This window comes from Ostrea edulis, chromosome 3, assembly GCF_947568905.1.
Source record: "Ostrea edulis chromosome 3, xbOstEdul1.1, whole genome shotgun sequence".
Classification (NCBI taxonomy): domain Eukaryota; kingdom Metazoa; phylum Mollusca; class Bivalvia; order Ostreida; family Ostreidae; genus Ostrea; species Ostrea edulis.
In genome coordinates this window covers 23,637,591-23,662,812 of record NC_079166.1, presented here as the reverse complement: position 1 = coordinate 23,662,812, position 25,222 = coordinate 23,637,591, and the positions used below count along the sequence as shown (strand labels likewise).

The window sequence follows — 25,222 nt, the reverse complement described above, 5'->3', positions numbered from 1 at the left end:
TAATTAATGGGAAGACGTTTATGCTATTGATTTAACATGCAGGGTTAAGTGCAACAGACTAGATTATGCTTGGTGTTATTGGAGGATAAAAATGCTGGTTCTGGGTGCAATTATGGTGCTTAGACCAGGATAGTTCAATTAGTAGAGCACCTGACTACAGATTCTGGTTTTGGAGTTCAAATCTCTTTATTTTGTCTCTTGCATTTGATCTCCATCTGTTACTCTATTATTAGTTATTTACTAAAATGGTAGGATCTCTCATAAAAGCATTTGAATTCAATGTTAAAGTATTTATATGGGAAATCTTAGAGCAGAAAGGTTAAAGTAGAAAGTCCAAACCAGTTTTGTATGAGGCTACATGTTTATCAATTCTCAATGTTTGAGTGTTATTTCTCTTGTTTATACCACCAGGAAGTTTGATACCACACCCCTTCCTAAAGATAAAGTGCAAAAATTGCTAACACACACACACTAAATCAAAAGTAGCAATTTTGATGCATCAATTGAATTAGTTCAGTGCTACATCTGTAATATCAAAATAGACTTGCACTTTTGTTAGATATTAAAGAGATTGGGCATGTTTAACAAGATGATAGTAATAGTATGATCTTTCATAAACTGTCCTTTCCTAAAGCGTTAAGGGTATGTATAAGTGACTTGCTCAAGCGTTTGTGACCTGAGGGAAATGGTTGAAACATTAAACTTGCATTAAGTACAAGATAGCAACAGATGGGGAGATACCTTATGGGTTGACTCAAAAGATACCTTGTGGGAGATGCCTTGTGGGTCAAAAGATTACATGTCAAGGTCATTGTAAATAACATATGTTGTGATGCTATGCTTTCATTATGTAGATGACTGGCATGAAGGAGGGCATGTGTAGATTTAAATGTTGAGTACAGTTTTGTAGAACATGTTCACTGGTGTGTAGCTAACAGCTGTTGTTGTGTGTAACCTACAGACTAGGTAGACAAAGGGTCAAGGCCGTACGTCACTGAACGGTTCTTAGTTTTCAATGTGTACTTTGTTGGTTTGTTATACTTCTGTTATAAATTGTTGACAGAATAAATAATTCTTTGTTACACCACTCTACTGCTTGATGTCAGTAAAAATCTGCCTCAGACCTAACCGGATAGCAGTTGTCTTATTGGTTCTTGATACTGATTGAAAACAGCATTAAGCCTTGCATGTGTCAAGGTTTTTTGTATCAGAAATCTAAAATTTGGACCTAGGATATTTTAAATTTTTTTAGGTAAATAAAAATTAAAACAACTGTAAGATCGTAGGCCTAAAAGTATAAATTCCAATCGTGAAATTAATTTATCGCAATCACTGAAGCACAATTTTAATTGTATGATATTTATTTTTCAAGTCGTTGATCGACAAAGATGCCACAGTTTTCAAACTTAAAAAAATTATTGACCTGACATGAACTTTTTAGCCAATGTGTTATGTACAGGTGACTGAATTTCCTATGCAAATAACCCTCAGTCACAGTCTGTCAGCTGTAGGGGGTTCTCGCACAGTCTGATGTGGGCGTTTTACTACTGGCTGACTTTATTTGGGAATTCCCTCCCTGGTGGTTCCCGGTAAATCAGTCCAATTCTGACATGAGCAGTATCTAGACAGCCCTCACTTCCAGGGATTTTTTTAGCCTATATGTTGTAGATTGTCTTGCATGTTTTGTGAAAAATAAGACACTCTTTATCAAATTATGAATATAAAACACACTTTTAGTTGTGCCTTTTACTGCATCATGTTCATTCTTAAAACAAAAAGAACCAGCAAATTTTTAAAGCCTCCAAATTAAGTTAATGGGGATAGTGGTGCAATTGTAGGCTAGGAGAATCCCTGACCTGTGTGATTATAAGGTCACTGTGGTGTCATTCTATCTGGTGGTAACCTTGTCTAATTCCTTTGCTTTCTTCTACGTAGATTTGACGTGTCTGACTGTCTCCACGTGGCGTTTCTACGTGTTACCTATTTGTCGCTCGTTGTGTGCCCGGAGCTTTGTGTCGGCAGGAGTTATCTTCCCTTGGCCTCAACCACAGGGACCACTTGTTTAATTTTTTTTGTCTGTATTTTGCCTGGTATGGCCTGTTGGAAACAGGATGCTATGATTTTTTTTTATTATTTTGCGTTACTTTTTTTTTTTTTTGTTGACTCAAATAGTAATGTGCTTCATTTTAATCAGGATTGTATACCAAAGAAATCATTTATTTTTTGTATGTAATCAAAAAGAAAGCTGTTAATTTTTTTTTTCATGACAATTGTACATACTAGGGCCGGGATTGGAGCCAGCTGTAAGTAGTGCTATGTATGAGTAGGTTATTTTGTTTATTGCTGCAGCATTGTAAATGCCAGGACGTACTATGCCTCATTTATCAGCTGATGTATGACCCCTGCTAGTCAATCATGATACTCGATGTGTGACAGGTACTGCAAACGGACCTACCCATAACCACACTCCACCCCCTCCCCCCCAACCATAATAAGTCTATTGGTAATGTAGGTAAAAACTAGAGCAGATTCATCTCATTTTCTTCTATTCCCATTCTGAACATCAATCACAAAGTTTAACAATCCTTTAAATAAATAGAATTTATCATTTTATGGTAGAAAATGGCTGTTCTGAAATGTAGTGATGTTACATGGACATACTGTTAGCATATGCACTTGCTTTGGCTTATGTGTCAACTCTTCAATTCAGCTATGGACGCCTCACGTATCGGTGGTGATAATCGAATAGGAATTGAACTCTGAATCTCTGCCTAAGCAGCTTTTTTTTGTTTGCCTGAACAGATCTAAAGAGTGAACTGTGTACACAGAGCTAGTCATGAATGTCATGGATTTATAACTGAATCGCTCTCTCTTTCCATCACTCTGATTTTAGACCTTTCGGGGTGTTACTTTTGCTTCAGTTTGATAGTGGATGTGGTTTGTTTGCAGTATCGAGAACATTAATAACCAATATTGTTTCTAGATTTTTGTTACATCTTCAGTTAAATGAAATTTACAAGATAAGGTTGCTATTGTTACAGAAACACAATAGAACTATTATTCCCAGAGTTTGAACCATGAATGAACATGGTACGATTTATGTATGTTTGAATATGTCATGTGTTAAGGTCAATAGGCTACTCCTAGTAACTAGAAGACTAACTAAAGCAAAGAGAAACTCCCTCTCAATAAAGATGCACTTGTACAGACTCTTTTGATTTGTCATCAGGCAATTGCTGTCTGTGTTTGTCGTCAGACTTCTTATTATCTAGGAGTGGCCTTCTATGTGCTAATGTGTGAAAACCTTGATGTACTAAGGTTGGAAAACCTTGATGTTACTAAGTTAGGAGAACCCGCGTGTGTCAAGGTTTTTGTTAAACCTTTTTGTACCAAGGTTTCATAATCCTTTTGTATTGGGGTTATGTGACCTTTCTGAACTAAGGTTTGTGGCCTATTAGTACTAGGCCGTTAGCTTCGCGGGGAGCATGTTTAGACCCCCCTTTCTCAGGGCTTAGTCGGTGGTAGTGTGTTAGACTAGAGTCCCTGTGGTTGGGGCGTTGCACATATATGTATGTAGCTTATTCATTTTTACGAGAAACAGATTTTTATGGTGAGGTATTTTGTATTAAGAAAAGACAGCTATATTTTTTTTCCTCTTTGTGGTCAGTGTTTTTGCAGTGTTTAAAGTTTTGTTTTCAAACAATGTTATTGTTATGGTTTTTGTTTGTGAAGGTTTAAAAAATCAAAAAAGTGTTTAGGACCTTGTTATTATGAGGATATATCTTGTTTGTTTTTTTATGGTTGCACAGTGAGCTGTTTTAATGTATTCAACACATGCAGCATTTGGGGGGCACAGTCACGTGCCTCCCTAGTTTTGGTTGGGTTGTACTTGTGTCATTGTCTGATATAGAACTCACACTTTAACGGAGTGGACTTCTTTGTTTGATGTTAACTCTCTTTAACTTACAGACAGTGCTGTAACAAAATTCATGTGGAACATCTTTATTTTCGTACAAAGTAGAGAGATTACAAAATAAATAGTATATACATATATATATATCATAGAAGCTTTTTGTATGCTGTCAGTATTTTCAGCAATAATTCATGTCTAGTACGTGCCTTACTGCGAATGTGAAGAAAACCTGTCGTAGATGTCAAGTACATTATATATATTTTTGGTTTTATTTTGTTAAAAGAAATACACTGTACTCTTTCGATGTTTCCATGGAAACTGAAACTCATCTTGTATCATTTCTACGAGGTAAATAAAGCGTTAGCCACCGGGGAACCAGTTTTTTTTCAGGGTACCAATCAAAATAGAGAGAGGGCTTCGTAGAAGGGAACCACAGGGTCATGACTTGGTAGATTATCGTCGAACAGGGTCAAGGACAAATTAGCATACCTGCGAAGGTGTCACAAAAAAATTGCTACTCTTTGTACGTGAGTCCCAGGTGGCTGCTGATCTTGCCTCGCTAAGACTCAGGTATCCATGTTAAGTGTTACAACTCTTTTGTATTCTGTTCACGTTGAACTAGTCAAGTATAAATAAAATATTGGACAAAGCTGTTAAAAAAATAAGCAAATTCCATCTAGAGTTAGGGCTAACATATTCGGATGTTATTCACAAGAAATCACCCCAGTACATTTAATGACGTAGTATTGATATTTATATTTGTTTAAAACACGGTGAATATTTGATTTTTATTGCTCAAAATCTGTATTTTTTTTCATTGTGAGTTTCACTTTTATGTCTGTATACTTGTTTGATGGCGTTTTGAAACTACGAAGGATGTTATACATATCATAAGATTTTAACATGCCTTGTTAAATAGATATTAAATAAAGAAAACAACTCATTTTATTAATATTGCTCACACGTAAAACCAAATTAGATTGCCAAAGAATGTTCATTAGAAGTTTATAGCCGCTCCATGACATTTGCATGAAAAAATATAGAAATTTATAGTAGCAGTTAGGTTTCAGATCTCGTGTTAAAATGGCCATAAATTAACCAAAATAACACTAACTCTGAGTCAAGAAAGACGTGTTTGATGTCTTCGACTACTAGCCATACATTAAAACTTAAAATTACGTTTCAGTATTACAATGGACATCAAAATCTCACTCGAAAGGCGAAGTAACAGAAAACAATGTCAGTTCAAAAAGTTTGAAAGAAAAAGAAATATAGAATATTGTGAAGATTACTTTTAAAGATTTTATTTTTTATTTCACTGCAAGAAAATTGTACTCATTGTCTGTCATGTGACCAGAACATCAGTCATGTGACTGTCACATGATCTTGTGTTAGTGTTGTGATTTGGCTGTGTACATTATGATATGCCAATAAACAGTTAAATAATAACCATGTAGTTGTTATTAATTCAAGAGTCTTAATTGCGATGCTGGAAATTTTGTATTGTAATGCTACTTGGAATACATTTTTGAAGTCCACAATGTAAGCAAATGAAAGGTGAAGATATCGAACAGTGATCAATCTCATAACTCCTATAAGCAATACAAAATAGATAGTTGGGCAAACACGGACCCCTGGACATACCAGAGGTGGGATCAGGTGCCTAAGAGGAGTAAGCATTCCCTGTCGACTGGTCACATTTGCCGTGGACTCTATATCTTGATGGGGTAAACGGAGTTATCCGTAGTTAAAATCGTTGTGCCAAGAACGGCCTAACAATCGGCATGAAACAAGTTGGGACAGTATTTAACCCAGGAGTAAGTTGTATTGGCAAGCTATATTGTTATAACGATCATAGAATTTGTGAAGTGCTGACTTTTAACGAGATTGTTAGAACCCCTGTACCATCAACTTGTTTGGCAGTAGCCTGCCTTAATTTAAAGACTGATTATACGCAGAACAAGCTTTTGCGTATCGAATTAGTTGAGATTGATTGATTGTATATTGTTTAACGTTCCTTTCGAGAATATTTCACTCATGGAGACGTCACCACTGCGGGTGAAGGGTTGCAAAATTTTGGCCTATACTCGGCGCTTAGGGCCATTTAGCAGGGGGGATCTTTATCGTACCACACCTGCTGTGACACGGGACCTCGGTTTTTGCGGTCTCATCCGAAGGACCGTCCCATTTAGTCGCCTCTTACGACAAGCAAGGGGTACTGAGGACCTATTCTTACCCGGATTCCCACGGGATGAATTAGTTGAGAGATCTAAATTTCAGGTGATAATGGAGTATTGCTACATAAATATAGGAAGCAAATCTCATTCTGCATTTTGCGGTTTTAAGAGCTGCTTAAGTTGAGAAAACTTGGGTAGTTGAATTTCCCATGGGATATGGAAAAACTTGACACGAAGCATAGCTTATGAATGCTGATGATGGAAGGTAAAGATAACAAACAGTTATCAATCTCATAAATCCTATAGAGAATACAAAATTTAGAGTAGTAGGATAAACACGAATCCCTGAGGTTGGGATCAGATGCCAAAGAGGAGTGAGCACCCCATGTTAACCGGTCACACCCGCCGTGAGCCCGATATCTTGATGAGGTAAGCGGAGAGATTAGTAGTCCTTATCGTCCCTATTTTTTTTTTTTTTTTTTTTTTTTGTTCAAATGAAGACTTCCATGGCACACTATTTTGTCCCATGAAATTGAAGAGTTTCTATGGTCTGTTTTATCAAAATGATGCATCGTTATCTCCACATACCGACTTGTATATCGCTGATAAAAAAAAAAAAAAAATGCTAAAGGAACTCTTCAATTTCAGGAAATAAAATTTGTGTCATGAAAGTTTTCATTTGAACGGAAAAGTGATGGTTTATTTTATGGAATTTACATACTTGGGCGGTAAGTAATGCAGCATTAATAGTGATTTGTTTTAACAATGAAGTAACTTTGAAGCGAACAGCACTGTCACCAAAGTGCACCTTAAATTGCTAGAACCAGCCCGAAGCTGAAAGTAAATTTCCAGACATGAATTATGGACTGCTACAAGATGCAGTAGAGGTGTCCGTCCAAATATTCAGCCGAGATTACGGTCGGGGTAGCTCAGTGGTAGAGCGTTCATAACTAGAAGGTTATGAGTCCAAGTCCCGCTCGTGCCATGGCCGCGTAAAACCTAAGACAGGGTCGTAGGTAGTGGTCACTGATTACTCCATCGGCAAGGTCTTCTACGACCTTTAAATCGGAGGTCCCGTGTCGCGATAGGTGTTGTCACGATAAAGAACCCTCACTGCTACGGCCTTGAGTGCTAAGCTTGTGGTGCTTCACGTACAGCTGGTGACGTCTCGATACTCTACGGGACGTAAAACAAAGAAACAAAAACTCCAAACGAGACTGTTAAAACCCTTGTAACATCAACTTTGTCAGTAAAACTTCAAACGAGACTGAAAACCCTTGTAACATCAACTTTGTCAGTAACTTGTCTTGGTTTAAAAGTCACCGGCTATGGAGACGTCTCCATATGAGACATTTTTAACAAGCTAAAACAAAGAACAAGAAATGCAATGTACATCGAAAAGGGCATAATGTTTTTGACTTGTTCGTCAGTCCCTTTCTTGTCAGTGCAACTCCTCCGAGACCGCTCAACAAAATTTTGTGAAACTTTGTTGTTAATAAGGACACACTGTGTGGATGTGAATATTTCCATGAAATTCTGATTGAATAATTTTTTTTGGGAGTTATGCTCCCTTTGAACTTAGAGTTAGCCCGTCTGTCGTGTTCTTCCAATAATACTGTTGTACCATTCATTATGTGAGGCATTGTCAAGCAATGTTGTAGCATGGATAGGTAAGCTTGCTCACTTTTTCTTTCATAATCGGTTCGAAACACGTCAGACAGCATTTAAGGAGGTATTCTACATCGTCATAATGGCTGACTTCCTTTTAAAACATGGATGAAAATATTAATATCAGCAATATGTGTCTATTCATTTACAAAATACTCGCCTAGCTGAGTAGCTCAGTAGGTTAGCACCTTGACTGCCAAAAGAGAGAGAAAAATAGCACGTCGACTGCTGAACAGTAGATCGTGTGTTCGAGTCCCACATGGGTATTAGATTTTTCTCAGATTACTTTCAACTAAAACTGCATTTTTTAACTATATAAAGTAAATTTGAAAGTTTTCAATTTCAAAATATTGTTGTAGGCCTACATATCCTCCACTTTTCATCCATATCAAATGTCTCAGGTGTAACATACCTTCTTAAACTAGAGTGTTGAAACCCCTGTACCATCAACTTGTTTGCGAGTAGACGGTCTCGATTTAAAAACTGATTATACGCTGAACAAACTCTTGCGTATCGAATCAGTTGATATAAATATCATATGCAGGTGATAATAGAATATTGCTACATAGATATTGGAAGTTGACGATGGAGAAGCTGAAACCATCCCGTTTTTCATAAAGTTGAGTTGTTAGTTTGCTGTTAATATTTATTTTTAAAATAACTTAAGTATGAAGCATAATTGGAGGACTATGGTATCTTATTTCGAGTTCATTGGGGAATATTGAATCGCTATATGAATGAAAATTATTGTTAATAATTAAAATTTCGATATATCTAAATGTCGAGTTGAAGGCCACAGCAAGAGATTTATTTTTATAATGTATTTGAAGAAGCTTTTAAATAAACTATGCTTCATAAGAATATAAAAACATGACAGCTAACAAGGGAGTGCAATTCGTGTCCATGGGAATTCCAACAGACTGTTGGGAGACCTGATCACCAAAGACTACGAAGATATTAATGATGAACTCCAGCATATTTTTTATTTCAATTTCAGAGTACTTGTGCGTGGAATCAAAGTGGAGTTTAACAAAGTAATTTTTGGATGACTGATCACTAGACACAATTTTTTCCCCATTTTGTTGAAGAAGCAACTCTCTGTGATAAGGAAATGTTCGTGTAAAGTTTTGAGAACTCATACGTTTATGAAAAGTTTTGCGATTTCAAATTTACTTTTAAAGTTCTTTAAAAATTTTCAGAATACTCTACCATCCATGGAACTATACAAGTGACCAGTCAGATCACAGACAGCTAAGCATGTGACCATTCATTATCGCATGACATAATGATAATATGAAGTTTCATTAATGCTATGAAAGTTCCTGTGAACTTATTATACCCCCCGCAACAAGTTGTGGGGGGGGGGGGGGGGGGGGGGGGGGGGGTAATACTGGAATCGGGTTGTCCGTCCGTCCGTCCGTCTGTAGACGCAATGGTTTCCGGGCTCTAAAGCATTATCTTTTCACCATATCATATATATGGACTACCCATGGGATGAAGATGTTCCCTATCGATTTTGGGGTCAAAAGGTCAAAGGTCAAACGCACTGGACATCGAAGTAGCAATATGGTTTCCGGGCTCTAAAGCGTTATCCTTTCCACCTACAGTCACCAAATCATACATATGGACTACCCATGGGATGAAGATGTTCCCTATCGATTTTGGGGTCCAAAGGTCAAGTGCACTGGACATTGAAGTAGGAATATGGTTTCCGGGCTCTAAAGCGTTATCCTTTCCACCTACAGTCACTATATCATACATATGGACTGCCCATGGGATGAAGATGTTCCCTATCGATTTTGGGGTCCAAAGGTCAAGTGCACTGGACATCGAAGTAGCAATATGGTTTCCATTTCAATTCTTTAATGGCTTTTTTCATCGCATGGAGATGCTGTGTTCCTAGATACCTTTTTGATCATAATACTGAAGTTTTACCTATTACCAACACCCTTTGGGAGATTGGGATAAGCGGGGGGTATTCTTAGTGAGCATTGCTCACAGTACCTCTTGTTAACATTGATGGGAACTTCTTAGCATTGCGATGAAATTGTTATTATTTCTGAGAAACCTGTTAACTTTGCGGAGAAATTACTAATATTGATAGGAAACTAATCAACATTCCAAGGAAATTGCTAATTAATGATAAAAATAATTAAAAAAAAACTAGACACGATCTCGTTGCGAGCAACGAGTAGGTCTTCCGTCCGATTTGTTGATGCACTCGGAGTTAAAAAAAAAAAAAAAAAGACAAATGAGTCCCAATTTAGTTTCCGACTTTAAGACACTTTAGATATAATCAATTTTTCATATCATAAGCTTCTGAAGCAAAGTTGCGGTGAAATTCGTTTGAAATTCGACTCTCCAGGCGAGCCATAAGGCCCGCGGGCCTATTTCTTGATGTCATTTGTTAGCCCTCTATAGACTCAACAACTTTAGTTCTATATGTCTTTACAAAATATTTACCTGTAAAAAGTTATTGAGATCGACCGATATCGACAAAAAATCGACTCTACAGGCGAGCCATTAGGACCATAGGCCTATTTCTTGATATCAATCGATAGATCTCGATAAACTGAACAACTTTTGTTCAATATGTCCTTACAAAATATTTACCAGTTACAAGTTTTTGAAATCGACTGATATCGACAAAAATCGACTCTACAGGCGAGCCATGAGGCCCACAGACCCATTTTTTGATATTGATCGATAGGTTATGACACATTGAACAACTTTTGTTCAATAATGCTTTTCAAAAAATATGTCGTTTTAAAGATATGAGGCGTCAAATATTTACGATTTTGGCCCTTAAAATCTCTAATTACGTAATATATGACCTACTTTTTGATTTGATAAGATCAAGCTCGTTGAGATGAACATTTCCGCTTCTACAACTTATTATAAAATATTAATAGTTTCTGAGATATTCTCAAAAACATTTGGACCCTTCTGAACCCCTAATTTAAAGGGCCAGCCCGTTTTGCTTGATATCGTAAGAAAGGCCTTGTCATTTTAAACATTTTTTGCTCAACAAGTATTTAGAAATTCTTTACCGTTCTCGAGTTATCTCTACAAGAAATATTTAGGGGCCAAACTGTAGCTCCCTAACGGAGCCACATAGGGAAAAAACGAAACGTACATATTGTTTAGATTATCATTCTGAACAACTTTTGTTCAATAATGCTTTTCAAAATATTTGTCGTTTTCAAGATATGAGGCGTCAATTATTTATGATTTTGGCCCTTAAAATCCCTTATTACGTAACATATGACCTACTTTTTGATTTGATAAGAACAAGCTCGTTTAGATGAACATTTCCGCTTCAATGACTTATTACAAAATATTAATAGTTTCTGAGATATTCTCATAAACCTTTGGACCCTTCTGGGCCCCTAATTTAAAGGGTCAGCCCCTTTTGCTTGATATCGTAAGAAAGGTCATGACATTTCAAACATTTTTTGTTCAACAAGTATTTCGAAATTCTTTACCGTTCTCGAGTTATTTCTAGAAGTAATTTTTAGGGGTCAAACTGTAGCTCCCTAACGGGGCCACATAGGGTAAAAACGAAATATGCATATTGTTCAGATCATCATTCTGAACAACTTTTGTTCTTTATTGCTTTTCAAAATATTTGTCGTTTTCGAGATACAAGGGGTAAAAAAATTATGGTTTTGGCCCTTAAAATCCCTTATTACGTAACATATGACCTAAATTTTTATATGAATAGATTTGGATTGTTGAGATGAACATTTTTTGTTCTTTGACTTATACCAAAATATTAACGATTTTTGAGATATTTGATCTAGACTTTGAGCCCTTCTAGATCCCTAATTTAAGGGGCTATCCCCTAAATCTTGATATTTTCGAAAAGATCTCGTAAATGTGCACAACTTTTGTTCTACATGTCTTAACAAAATATTTGCAAGAAAAAAGATATTGGAGATCAAAGGTCAAAAATCGCCGAAATCGGCGAAAAATTTTGGCATCCCTTTTTTCAGGTCCAGGCGAGCGTTTAGGCAAATCGCCTCCGGTAAAATCGAATCCCCCACAAATCTTCTAAAATGTTTACTCTATCTTGTGTAGAAATTTCAAGACTCTAGCTTCAAAACTAACGGAGGAGATGCGTGGACAACAAGGCCCTTCAAAAAGTCACTAAAAGAGAGATAACTCCTGACCGGAAGTGACGTCAAGCACAAAATTTTGCAAGCAAAGTCTCGTCACCAAAAGACATCTTTCCTGAAAATTTCGTGAAAATCGATCGAGAAATGGCTGAGAAAAACGCGTGTACTACCAAGGAAAATAATAATAATAATAATGAAGAAGAAGAACGCGAACAATAATAGTAAGGTCTTCCGCAGGAGACGGAAGACCTTAACTAGAAACTCATTACTAGTAATGAGTAGGTCTTCCGTTAGATCACTTCCGGTAAAGAGCTTTCTGTTCCTACGAAAACCATTTAAATATATCAGAAAATGTGCCTTAACAATGAATGAGAAATGTATTATCGAATTTTTTTACTCATTTCTCGTAACTTCCGGTGATGACCGGAAGTACTTTTATGATTCGTTTTCCTATAAATGACAGCGACTCTTTACTGTCTATATTCCCTGAAAATTTCACGTCTCTATCTGAAAGAGTTCTCAACAAAAAGAAGTAGACTAAAGAAAGAAAAAGTAGTAGGTTACTACCGACCGGAAGTCAATTTTGAAAAACAAAATGATCCAAACTCTAGAAGTTGATACTTTTATTATGACATGTGAAAATCATATGAAAGACTTCAAATATACGCGAGATTTATGGTGACAAAGAGATGAAAAGTAAAAATGTATTTTATCAAGAAACCGGAAGTAGTTGTTTTGACTACCAACGGAGTCAATATTCTTTTGACACTTTCAAAGAGACTTAATAAACTAGTATAGGTTTCAATTTACAAGAAAAAGTTTGAAATTTGCGATTCTTTCAATCACTTCCGGTGACGACAGGAAGTGACGGTCGACATGTTCAACCCTCTACTGCACGACTGCAAACGGAGATTTATAATTCCTGAATAATTGATGAACCTATATTTTACCTTTTCCAAGAAAAATGCTGGACAAAATTCCTTTTGAGAAACAGAAAATCGCCCATATTTTCCGACCGGAAGTGAATTTTGTAAAAACAAAAATAGTTATAGGAAGGTCCTTTCATCAGACATTATTCCTGCAAATTTCAAGAAAATCTATCCACCATCTCTGAGAAATCACTCGAAGAAATCGGGAAATCGACATTTTTCAAATACTTCCGGTATAGACCGGAAGTGACGGACGAAAAACTTGAATGTATGTGTACAATGGACTAATGTTAGTTGATCAACTCTACAAGTTTCAAGCGTCTATCTATATTCGTTATTGAGAAACTGAAAAAACAAGGTTTGAATATGTCCACCCCATATCTCACGACCGGAAGTGAATTTTACAAAAATATTTAAATTTACACTAGACATTTATAATGTCTATAACATATGTAAAATTCAAATCATTAACTTGTTTTATGACCGAGATTTATGGCACTGAAAAATGAGAGAATGAATAGTTTTTCTTTCATATAACCGGAAGTTGGAGATTCAACTTCCGGTGGGGTCAATAGTTTTTGAGAATTAGAACGAGACCTAATAAACCGATATAGGTTTCAATTTGAAAGAAAAAAGTTTGAAATTTATGATTTATTAATCACTTCCGGTGACGACCGGAAGTGACGGCCGACATTCTTATCCCCCTATTGCACCCCTACAAAGTGAGATCTATTAACTCTGAAAATTTGGTGACTCTATCTTTTACCGTTTCTGAGAAAAACGATTGACAACGAAAACAGCTCATAAGCCGTATTTGCCGACCGGAAGTGAATTTTACAAAAATATTTGACTTTATTCTAGACATTTATAGTGACTATAATATATGTAAAATTCAACTCATTAACTAGTTTCATGACCGAGATTTATGGCACTGAAAAATGAGAGAATGAATAGTCTTTCTTTGATATAACCGGAACTTGGAGATTCAACTTCCGGTGGGGTCAACATTTTTTGAGAATTAGAACGAGATATAGTAAACCAAAGTAGGTTTCAATTTGAAAGAAAAAAGTTTGAAATTGATGATTTATTTGATCACTTCCGGTGACGACCGGAAGTGACGGCGACAAAAAATATTACGTGTATGCACCATAGAGAAAATAGATCTATCATCCCTGAAAGTTTCATTCGATTATCTTTAGTGGTTTTCAAGTTTACCCCCGGACAAAGTTTCTTTTAAAAACCGGAAATTCGGACGTATCTGACGAACGGAAGTGAATTTTGAAAAAATGAAAAAAATGCCTTGAGGTACCATCGTTCCCTATAACCTGTGAAAGTTTCAGGAAAATCCATTCAACGGTCTCGGAGACGAAAGGGAAAAACAAAATAATAATAATAACGAGACACGATCTCGTTGCGAGCAACGAGTAGGTCTTCCGTCCGATTTGTTGATGCACTCGGACTTAAAAAAAAAAAGAAAAAGACAAATGAGTCCCAATTTAGTTTCCGACTTTAAGACACTTTAGATATAATCAATTTTTCATATCATAAGCTTCTGAAGCAAAGTTGCGGTGAAATTCGTTTGAAATTCGACTCTCCAGGCGAGCCATAAGGCCCGCGGGCCTATTTCTTGATGTCATTTGTTAGCCCTCTATAGACTCAACAACTTTAGTCCTATATGTCTTTACAAAATATTTACCTGTAAAAAGTTATTGAGATCGACCGATATCGACAAAAAATCGACTCTACAGGCGAGCCATTAGGACCATAGGCCTATTTCTTGATATCAATCGATAGATCTCGATAAACTGAACAACTTTTGTTCAATATGTCCTTACAAAATATTTACCAGTTACAAGTTTTTGAAATCGACTGATATCGACAAAAATCGACTCTACAGGCGAGCCATGAGGCCCACAGACCCATTTTTTGATATTGATCGATAGGTTATGACACATTGAATAACTTTTGTTCAATAATGCTTTTCAAAAAATATGTCGTTTTAAAGATATGAGGCGTCAAATATTTACGATTTTGGCCCTTAAAATCTCTAATTACGTAACATATGACCTACTTTTTGATTTGATAAGATCAAGCTCGTTGAGATGAACATTTCCGCTTCTACAACTTATTATAAAATATTAATAGTTTCTGAGATATTCTCAAAAACATTTGGACCCTTCTGAACCCCTAATTTAAAGGGCCAGCCCGTTTTGCTTGATATCGTAAGAAAGGCCTTGTCATTTTAAACATTTTTTGCTCAACAAGTATTTAGAAATTCTTTACCGTTCTCGAGTTATCTCTACAAGAAATATTTAGGGGCCAAACTGTAGCTCCCTAACGGGGCCACATAGGGAAAAAACGAAATGTACATATTGTTTAGATTATCATTCTGAACAACTTTTGTTCAATAATGCTTTTCAAAATATTTGTCGTTTTCAAGATATGAGGCGTCAATTATTTATGATTTTGGCCCTTAAAATCCCTTATTACGTAACATATGACCTACTTTTTGATTTGATAAGAACAAGCTCGTTTAGATGAACATTTCCGCTTCAATGACTTATTACAAAATATTAATAGTTTCTGAGATATTCTCATAAACCTTTGGACCCTTCTGGGCCCCTAATTTAAAGGGTCAGCCCCTTTTGCTTGATATCGTAAGAAAGGTCATGACATTTCAAACATTTTTTGTTCAACAAGTATTTCGAAATTCTTTACCGTTCTCGAGTTATTTCTAGAAGTAATTTTTAGGGGCCAAACTGTAGCTCCCTAACGGGGCCACATAGGGTAAAAACGAAATATGCATATTGTTCAGATCATCATTCTGAACAACTTTTGTTCTTTATCGCTTTTCAAAATATTTGTCGTTTTCGAGATACAAGGGGTAAAAATTTTATGGTTTTGGCCCTTAAAATCCCTTATTACGTAACATATGACCTAACTTTTTATATGAATAGATTTGGATTGTTGAGATGAACATTTTTTGTTCTTTGACTTATACCAAAATATTAACGATTTTTGAGATATTTGATCTAGACTTTGAGCCCTTCTAGATCCCTAATTTAAGGGGCTAGCCCCTAAATCTTGATATTTTCGAAAAGATCTCGTAAATGTGCACAACTTTTGTTCTACATGTCTTAACAAAATATTTGCAAGAAAAAAGATATTGGAGATGAAAGGTCAAAAATCGACGAAATCGGCGAAAAATTTTGGCATCCATATTTTCAGGTCCAGGCGAGCGTTTAGGCAAATTGCCTCCGGTAAAATCGAATCCCCCACAAATCTTCTAAAATGTTTACTCTATCTTGTGTAGAAATTTCAAGACTCTAGCTTCAAAACTAACGGAGGAGATGTGTGGACAACAAGGCCCTTCAAAAAGTCACTAAAAGAGAGATAACTCCTGACCGGAAGTGACGTCAAGCACGAAATTTTGCAAGCAAAGTCTCGTCACCAAAAGACATCTTTCCTGAAAATTTCGTGAAAATCGATCGAGAAATGGCTGAGAAAAACGCGTGTACTACCAAGGAAAATAATAATAATAATAATAATAATGAAGAAGAAGAACGCGAACAATAATAGTAAGGTCTTCCGCAGGAGACGGAAGACCTTAATAATGAAGAAGAAGAACGCGAACAATAATAGTAAGGTCTTCCGCAGGAGACGGAAGACCTTAATGAAGAAGAAGAAGAACGCGAACAATAATAGTAAGGTCTTCCGCAGGAGACGGAAGACCTTAATGAAGAAGAAGAACGCGAACAATAATAGTAAGGTCTTCCGCAGGAGACGGAAGACCTTAAAAACATTTATAGAGCGCCTTATGTAATAAGAAATACCCTAAGGCGCATAACAATAGTGTATGATATGAATATACACAACAGTAAAAATTTAAAATATGTGGCTTGAAAATAGAGGAGAAACGCACAATGCGAAGACAATCCGTTTGCAAGAAGACGCAAAGGTATTTTCAAAATCTGGAATATGTATAGCGTTAAATATCTTAATGAAAATGCGTAGATGCGCTATGGGTAAAAATAAGAGAATGTTACTGATATTAAACTTTCTATCCAGTTATGATATCGTTAATTTAATAAAAGGGAACAATAACTCCATATTGCTCTCATTAATTGACAGTACAGAATTTTTTTGATTCACTGAAAACACGCAATAATTCAAAATCGAAGATATCATTAATTAATGCATAGGCGTAGCTTGGGTTCGAATATTACCGAGGCAGGGGCGCAGCCCCCCAGAAGCTATCGACATTTTAACAACGTAAAAGGTGGGGTTTTTTTATACCGAGGCAGCTGCCTCGGTTGCCTCAATGGAAGCTACGCCACTGTAATGATATCTTCTATTACTTTAGTTTATGCACATTTGAAACTTAATAGATCTTATACATCTAGGATAATTTACGTTATTACCAATCTAATTAAAATTATAACTGTTTTGAATCTCATAATAATATTTAATTTATTCATAGCAGAAAGGCCGCGCTGACGTGACCCTCTATGGGGTGTTGTTAGATGTTTGAGAAGCGGTAGCGGATTCAAAACAGTTTATTTTAATATTAGATTGCATTATTACATTCTGCGTTGAACACTATACGTAAAATGTACATGTACTAATACCAAATGTAATAATTGTGTTTATCACGTTTGCGTTGTTGTCAGGCATGTAGAATCAGAGACAGGGTTCTAACACCCCCCCCCCCCCCCCCCACACACACACACAAACACACACACACCACCACCACAAATTGACAACAATCAACGTTTCTTATTTTGCAATGCAAATTCATATCTAAGTATAAGTTAGAGTATATTAAGTGAAATCTTAATGGATAAGAAGGGGCGGAGCGAACGTTAGTGAGCGAGCCCCTTCTTATCCAATAAGATTTCACTTAATATACTCTAACTGGCTTAGAATGTAACATAGTTTTTCATTGGCTGGGAACGATAGGCGCAATTTGACGTCATATAACGTGTATAATGTGGGATACCGGTGTGTTTTCGCTCGATACCGCTTCAGGACAGAGTAATGCCGTATTTTTCTACAATGGTAAGACTTTTGGATTTCGCGGGATGGAACAACACAAAAGCTGTGCTGCCGAGCAGTTTGAAATTGGATTTGACCATGAGAACGATCGTAAGTACGTTAAATACACCCCGCGTGTGACCAAAAACGTTCAAGGAGGTTTAAAGCATCGAAAAATTGAGATAAAACCTATCATTCAATATGATGATCCAGAAAATCCACGCTGCCTTGTAAAGATTTACGAGAAGTATCTATCTTTGATTCCTCGAACAGGACACCTCTACCGGAAGCCGTTAGAAACTGTATCTTCATATGGTCCAAAATTTGGTGCTAATGCTATACCGATCAACCAGATGTCTCAAATGTTTAAACGGTTCTATGCAGAAGCAGGTATTGAAATTTAAATAGTGACAATTTTTCCTCTTTTTTATGTTTTTCAAGAGAAGAGGGGGGGGGGGGGGGGGTCAGACTGTTCTCTCATTTAATCGATGTCTAAATAAGCCATTTTGTTGTAAGTTTTTTTTGTTTTTTTGACAATGTAATAAAGTTGTCTGAAACATTTACAATGTCATAAAATTTATTTTCAAATAGCCAATCACAGTCAGTCACGTGATATCTCTCTGTTGGGAATTCTTAATGAATAAGTGAGCCACTTAATGAACAACTTCTTGAAATCTGATTGGTCGACAAACTAGGTTATATTCTAAGATATATTGGGTGAAATGTCCCCAATGGTTTGAAGAATGAGAAGTAGCGAATGAGAAGAATGTAATCTGCGGAGTCTACGACAAAATGGTCCAGTCTTACATATGTATATGAAGGACAGCTGTGATAATTCATATTCAAATCAACTTTATAGATAAAATACATCATCGTTGAATAAATGAAATTAAACGATAAATTCAAAAGTCCATAAAATATATATACATCATCGGGTAATCAGTGCCAGAGGGTCCCACATTTGTTACGCATGAGTAAATCATGACCGTATTGTGTTGATTATTGAGCTATCCAGTAGCTTGGGTATTTGGGTTATTTGAATAGCTGTTGAAAATTAAATATCTGATGATTCGATTTTAATAAAGTGTTAAATAAGTAACTTAGGTACATTTACGGAAAGGTTACGTAATATGATCTACGGGATGCTGTAGGATGTGGTGTACGACAAAATGCACGATCACTCTTTATTTACGAAAAGCGGAATTCATTTTTATACGTTGTGAACTTGTTCACTATTTCATATTTACATTCACGGAATCTTTTGACTTCTATTTCTTTTGAAATTGACATTGCTTTCATCATGCAATAAATACATGTTTGTTGCAAACTAGTTCGATCCGGTTTTTTAGTACTACTTGTCTACAAACTCATTCCCAAATATGGAATGTCATTAATTAAAGTCAAATGGTGCATTTGCTGTTCCATTTACCGTAACAAAAGGGTCAACCATATGATATTTTAGATCTTAATTCTAGTTTATATTTTACATAAGAATATAGTTATAAACAATAAAATGTCTTTCTTTGTTGTTTCATCGGACGATGGAAGTAGCAATCGTTGCAGATAAAAAATTTTTTGCATAACCCGCTTACTAGCTTGATAGCTACATGTACCTTCATCATCCGAAGAAACAACACAGATAGTATTTTATTGTTTAATTAAATTCACGGATTTACTAACACCGTGAATATAGCGAATATTTCCCCCTCGACGTATTCCCCATTGCAGTAACAAAAGACAGTGGCATTTCTACGAGTCGTCTTTCAGGATAATGACGCATTGACATACATGTACATGTACCCTAATCTAACCCTGACCCTGAGCCAAATACAGCTACTGGTACACGCGTCCTTACTTCACAATCAACTCTAGCATTGAATTTATGCGACAATAATAATTTTGGTATAATGAGTCCATATTCTTGACTTGTAATGCATCGGTGTTTAGGCTTAGCACTTCAGTACTTACGCCACAATTAACTACAAAACTGTTCTGTAGGAAAACAACGTTGTCTTATCGGTCCATAGTGGCGGACCCTGCACCCCTTTGGGAAAATGTAAAGTCACAGTCAAATTTTCATAGAAATATGTTCTAAAACACGAAAATATGTACTTCATATTTTTTCAGACCTTAGTAGCTTCAGGAGGCTCCATCTCCTGGACCCCCATTAGTGCTTCGCCCAGGACCTACCTGGGCTCCAAGGCAGCCACAACCCTCTCCCTTCAGTTATTTCTGGATCCGCCAATGGACCATGTTATTGGCTTTTATGACGTGAGTCAAATGACCCGGTGTTTAAGTTTAAGCCTTGTTTGTCTGTCCGTGTTGAGTAGATATTGATAATTCACTATAAGTAAGTGTCCGTCTTCACATCCTACCCATAGATAATCATCCCTGTCTAGAGCGACAGACGACGGACAATAAAGACCGTCCTCAGCAGTCATCAGAAGTTTCTGGAATGTCAAAGACTTGTCCAGAAGATGGATGGCGTTGTCATTTCGGACAGCCAGTAAGATGTTATTTTCGTTGTCTGTTGTCATCCCCATTGTACAGAATCTAGATGCGGGATCAGTTCCCACGGATCCTGTATAGGATTGTATTTCTTTGCCTTGTTGCAAATTGATTAGTTCGACTCTGTTCGACTTGGCACAGATGTAGTTGTTTTTGTTGCTGGTTTTCATCACACTCCGATAGCCGCATCTATGAACGGTACCAAAATCAAATGTTTTTAATATCACTCCAGATTCATTGAATAGATTAATTCTAAATGTATTGGAATAATATGTTTTCTCTTTGTAGTCTTCCTGTGATGCACATGCGTACGCTTCATTCCCGCCTGAACTCACGGATTTGAACATCTCATTGTCTTTTATGGTATACACAAACGTTGTGATTGTATTCCCATCTGAAATACGTTTTATTTCTTTGCAACTCATCATCACACATAGTACATCACCAGAGGTAGGTATGTGAGTAATCTGATGCACGTTGGACAAAATGGTTTTCGCATCAAAATCCTCTTTATTCAAATCATAAAGGTATACTGTATCTGAACTCAGAAGAAACGTGTGGAGGTTTTGTAAGGGTATGACATCTCTGATTGGTTTTGTACGAAATTTGTACCTCTGTAAATCTTCACAGTCATAGAACTCCTCTTCAACGTCTTCACCCTCTCTCATATCCTGTGCTTTTTGAGCCTCATCGATAGTAATTTCATCTGATGACATTTCCTTTTCCGATAGTTTCCCAAACATGTCATTTAAATCTCCACTTGACGGCCCTATTTCAAACTCAATCAGATCAGACGACTCACCGCCAGACGAATTCCTCGCGTCTGCAAGAAGACGTCGCACTTCATAATTGATACGTGTTATTTCCAATTTACTTCTCTCTGATTCAACGTGAAAGCCTCCCTCTCTCTTATTGAGTAAAGCGGAGATGGTACTTTTTTTCTCCTGCAAATATTTGTCACGCTCGTCCCTGAATTTAATGATCGTGTTCATTATATTCTCCCTCCAAACTCTCACTTGAGCAATGATTTCTTCTTCTCTGTCGATAACATTTCGGAGAAGATCTTCCGTGTGCTGAGCTAACAGATTCTGCTCTCCTTGTGAATCGACAACGAGTCTCTCTAGAAACTGTATTGACTTTTCATTCTTTAAAACGTCATGTAGTTCCTGCTGATGAAATTCAATCACATCCGTTACGTTACAGAGTTTATGTCCTGCGTGGTCACGTGTTACACAGTCACAACACAGGAGGTGGTCACAGTCTTTACAAAACAGCGGTAACAAGTCGTTACAATGGACGGAACATGTCAGGTTCACGTCAGCCATTTCCTATCGATCGGTTGGGCTTGTGGTACATGTATATGGCACGCCGATTGAGTCAAAATTATTTATTCATATATTGATTGATTGAATATTGTTTAACGTCACTTTCGAGAATATTTCACTCATATGGAGACATTACCATTGCCGGTGAAGGGCTGTAAAATTTAGGCTTATGCTCGGCTCTTATGGCCTATCGTGCCACACCTGCTGTAACACGGGACCTCGGTTTTTGCGGTATCGTCCTAAGGACCGCCCCATTTAGTCGCCTCTTCCGACAAGCAAGGGGTACTGAGGACCTATTCTAACCCGGATCCCCACGGGACTATTTCTACTGCAATGAAAGTAACGTAGTCCAATCCTTTTATGTTGGATTTAATGAGTTTTGTAGACTGGAGTATTGTACACTGCATTTAAAATCAGGCTGAAATAAAATATTACGTTACGAAGAAAAGAAAAAATCCCGTTTTAAATACTGTTATTTGATTTTTAAAAAAATTCTAGGTTTTTCGTTCTAAATATAAACACTCCAGAGAGTTTCCGAAAGCTGGAAGCTAGTTTCATTGCAGGAGTTATCTTTTCCTGTGCGTGATCGACGACAACACAGACAGCTTGAATTATTTTCGTTTATAAAACTCATTAAATTAAATATGAAAGGATCGGACTACGTTGGACTTGTATTACGAGGTGTTTAACACCCTTTGTATGAGAAGATTCGATCTGTTTCTTGGAACTAAGGTGATTTTGAGATTTGTTTACAACCGGTATCCTATTTTAGTGTCATCCCTTATTCCCCTGTGTGTAGACAGAGTGGTTATTTTGGGGTTAAAGTGTGAAGATTGACTATTAATTGTAGCAAAAAGAGGTATGTGAACGAAGGACGTACATGTAAATTAGCCATGTGAAATTTCAAAATCATTTACTGTAGTTAAATCGTCTATAAGAAATAAAAAGGATTCATGTTGATAACCAGTTTCGTATGATGTCATACTCATATGTGAAAATATCAACTGTGGAAATATCAATTGTTATCCAATGGATAAATAACCAGTTTCATATGATGTCATACTCATATGTGAAAATATCAACTGTGGAAATATCAATTTTTATCCAATGGATAAATTTCAGTATTTCAATGTTGTTAATGTAATAAACCATCTTTTTCGGCCATTTTTAAATCCATTTGATTTATCCTAAGCTCAGGCCTCATTTTTCTAATGACCGGGTAAAGGAGTATTACATCATTATATGTAATTAGCAAATTCAGTTTACATTTCGTGAACCGGGTCGATGTAAATACTGCCTGTTAAAATGATCGTAAATATGTTAGATGCATGTAGACAATGATGTATGTAGACAATGAAGGGGGAAAAGATTTCAGAGTTTAAATATTCTTTACGCCCAGATGATGGGTGGTTGATTGATGAAATGTTTGGTATGTATGAATTCATTGAAGTCTCATGTTAACAATTACATTTATGTAGAAAATGCAAATAACCTGGTAGTTTATATAAATGTATTCCTGATTGTGTATCTGACTGGATAAACCCCGATAGATGGGTTTTTGATACAGCCGGTATTCCATAATCACCTGGATATTGAAGGTTTTCAATTGATCAATAATTCTTTTGTGTATAGACGCAAGCTATTGAGATAAAACCACGCTTGGCATTCAGAAAGTACACGCCTTTATTTAAATTGAGTAAAAATATCCGAGAGTTACGCAATTACAACCTTCACTGAACGTGAATAGGCCCTAAATAAACAAAATGGAAAATTAAGAAAATTAAGCTAAGGCATACTGAAATGCAGTGATATGTAGTAAGATCTTAGATATCTTGATATTTTATCTCGCCATATTCTTTTTTATCATTCTCATGTTCAATGTCGCGGATGTATTACACGGCTAATAAGACACTGGGGTATATTTATAACGTGGAGAGAATCTCTGGAGCAAACAGCTAAAAACTTTATATAAAATGCATCAATATATGAAATAGCGAAACTTGCAGATTTATTTTGTATAAAACAAACTTATAGCCATGCAATAGTGTTAGATAAATGGTCTACCTACATGTGTTAGTTCCGGTATTCAGTAACCCTTTAGTTCTATGAGAACAGCACTGAACTGTTGGTGTCAACGGTCCCGGGTTCAATCCTCAGAAGAGCTAAGGTAATCTCTGTGACGTCGGTATTATGATATCGCAATGATCTCGTTGTTCCACGTATTCATTCTTCCATTATGTCATTAGCAACGACGTTTGTTAGGTGGCTATAGCTAATCGGATTGTTTGAATGATTAGACCCCCACCACCCCGTCCAACACTAATGTTAATCATATCAACTTACATGTATGTGTCTTTATTCCTTACGCACGTGTGGTAAATACATGTACATGAGGGACGTATAACAGCGACACATGTTACCCCAGAAGGTGGAAAATATTAGATCTGCGCCATTTCCCAAAAATAAAAGCATATTAAGGTGAATGTCTGCAATGGGTCAAATGTTACGAACGACACCCCCCCCCCCCTCCCCAACACACACAGCTGCATTTACAAAAGTCACCTGTCACACATATGTCTGCTCCAAGGTAAGATCAATGTCACTTTGTACACGCTTCATTTTTGTAGAATTATGTCAAATCACATTCTGACCCCCCCCCCCCCCCCCCCCTACAGCTTTGTACTTCTGTTGTTTACAGTAATTTTGGGAGACAATGGACCCGTTAGAGAATATTCAGATCCCATTTCTGCAAATGGAACAGAGATCAAGAAAACCAGAACACACTGGAAAGAAAGACCGTCAGACACTACATGTCGGGAGAGGAATTTTATTCTCATAATTTTTATGCTGTCATTGTTAACTTAATCACACTCTTTTATATTTTTTTTTCAAACGAGTTAATCATTTTATATAAAAATAAGTGGACAAATAGGAAATGAATGGTTGACAATGAAACCGCAGTCATGAATAGGACGGCACATTTTAAGGTAAAATATTTTTTAAAAGTCCTTTTCGCTACTTAATACATAATCAGTTCTTGCGATTGAAAATTACGGCTATTGGCACAGGGGCTAAGCCCGTTTTGGGCCCGAACCCTGTGATACCATAAATATAGAAAGGGGTCTAACTCTGACCCAGATAAAAAACTAACCACTCGCTTCAAATGCCTAAACAATCTTAAATTAAGTACGCTATGCGTAATTTGCTGGTCTCCTTGCATAGATTAATGTTTTAACTACTTGCATGCCAAATTTCAAGTCACAGGTTCTTAAAATAATAAGTAAGATATCGATACTTATTTTTAATTTTTTTTTTATCAATACGGAAATTGTTCTACCCTAACATTTCCATTTAATTAGGGGGTGGGGTGATGTCGTTTACTTTTTTCAAAGCTAAATTACTACTGCTTTAGCCTGGTCTCAAATGTTTACTTATTATATAAGGTCTTTAAATTCAAAGTTTCAATTTGAAACCAAACTTAATTGGAAAAAATAAAGCCCAACATTAACTGGGAGGATAAAATGAATCTTTATTATACATGTACATGTCT

At 36.5% G+C, this 25,222-nt stretch overlaps 2 protein-coding genes across 37 annotated transcripts in view; one reads left to right on the top strand and one right to left on the bottom strand.

Moving 5' to 3' along the window:
* The window catches only part of LOC125675415 (CUGBP Elav-like family member 2), a 58,846-nt gene extending 53,484 nt beyond the window's left edge, over positions 1-5,362 (top strand). For all 36 annotated transcript variants that reach the window (XM_056157618.1, XM_056157616.1, XM_056157615.1 and 33 more), the window contains one exon: positions 1,936-5,362. The gene's annotated coding sequence lies outside the window, so the exon portion shown is untranslated. The remainder of the gene's footprint in view (positions 1-1,935) is intronic.
* A 14,753-nt stretch (positions 5,363-20,115) lies between these two features.
* Positions 20,116-21,672, bottom strand: LOC125676623 (uncharacterized). Its single transcript, XM_056160819.1, has one exon. The coding sequence runs from the start codon at positions 21,670-21,672 to the stop codon at positions 20,116-20,118; it is 1,557 nt and encodes a 518-aa protein (XP_056016794.1).
* Positions 21,673-25,222: the final 3,550 nt, after the last annotated feature.

Bases quoted from the DNA above. Each gene is read 5' to 3' on its own strand.
- LOC125676623 (XM_056160819.1), bottom strand. From the start codon at position 21,672: ATGGCTGACGTGAACCTGACATGTTCCGTCCATTGTAACGACTTGTTA.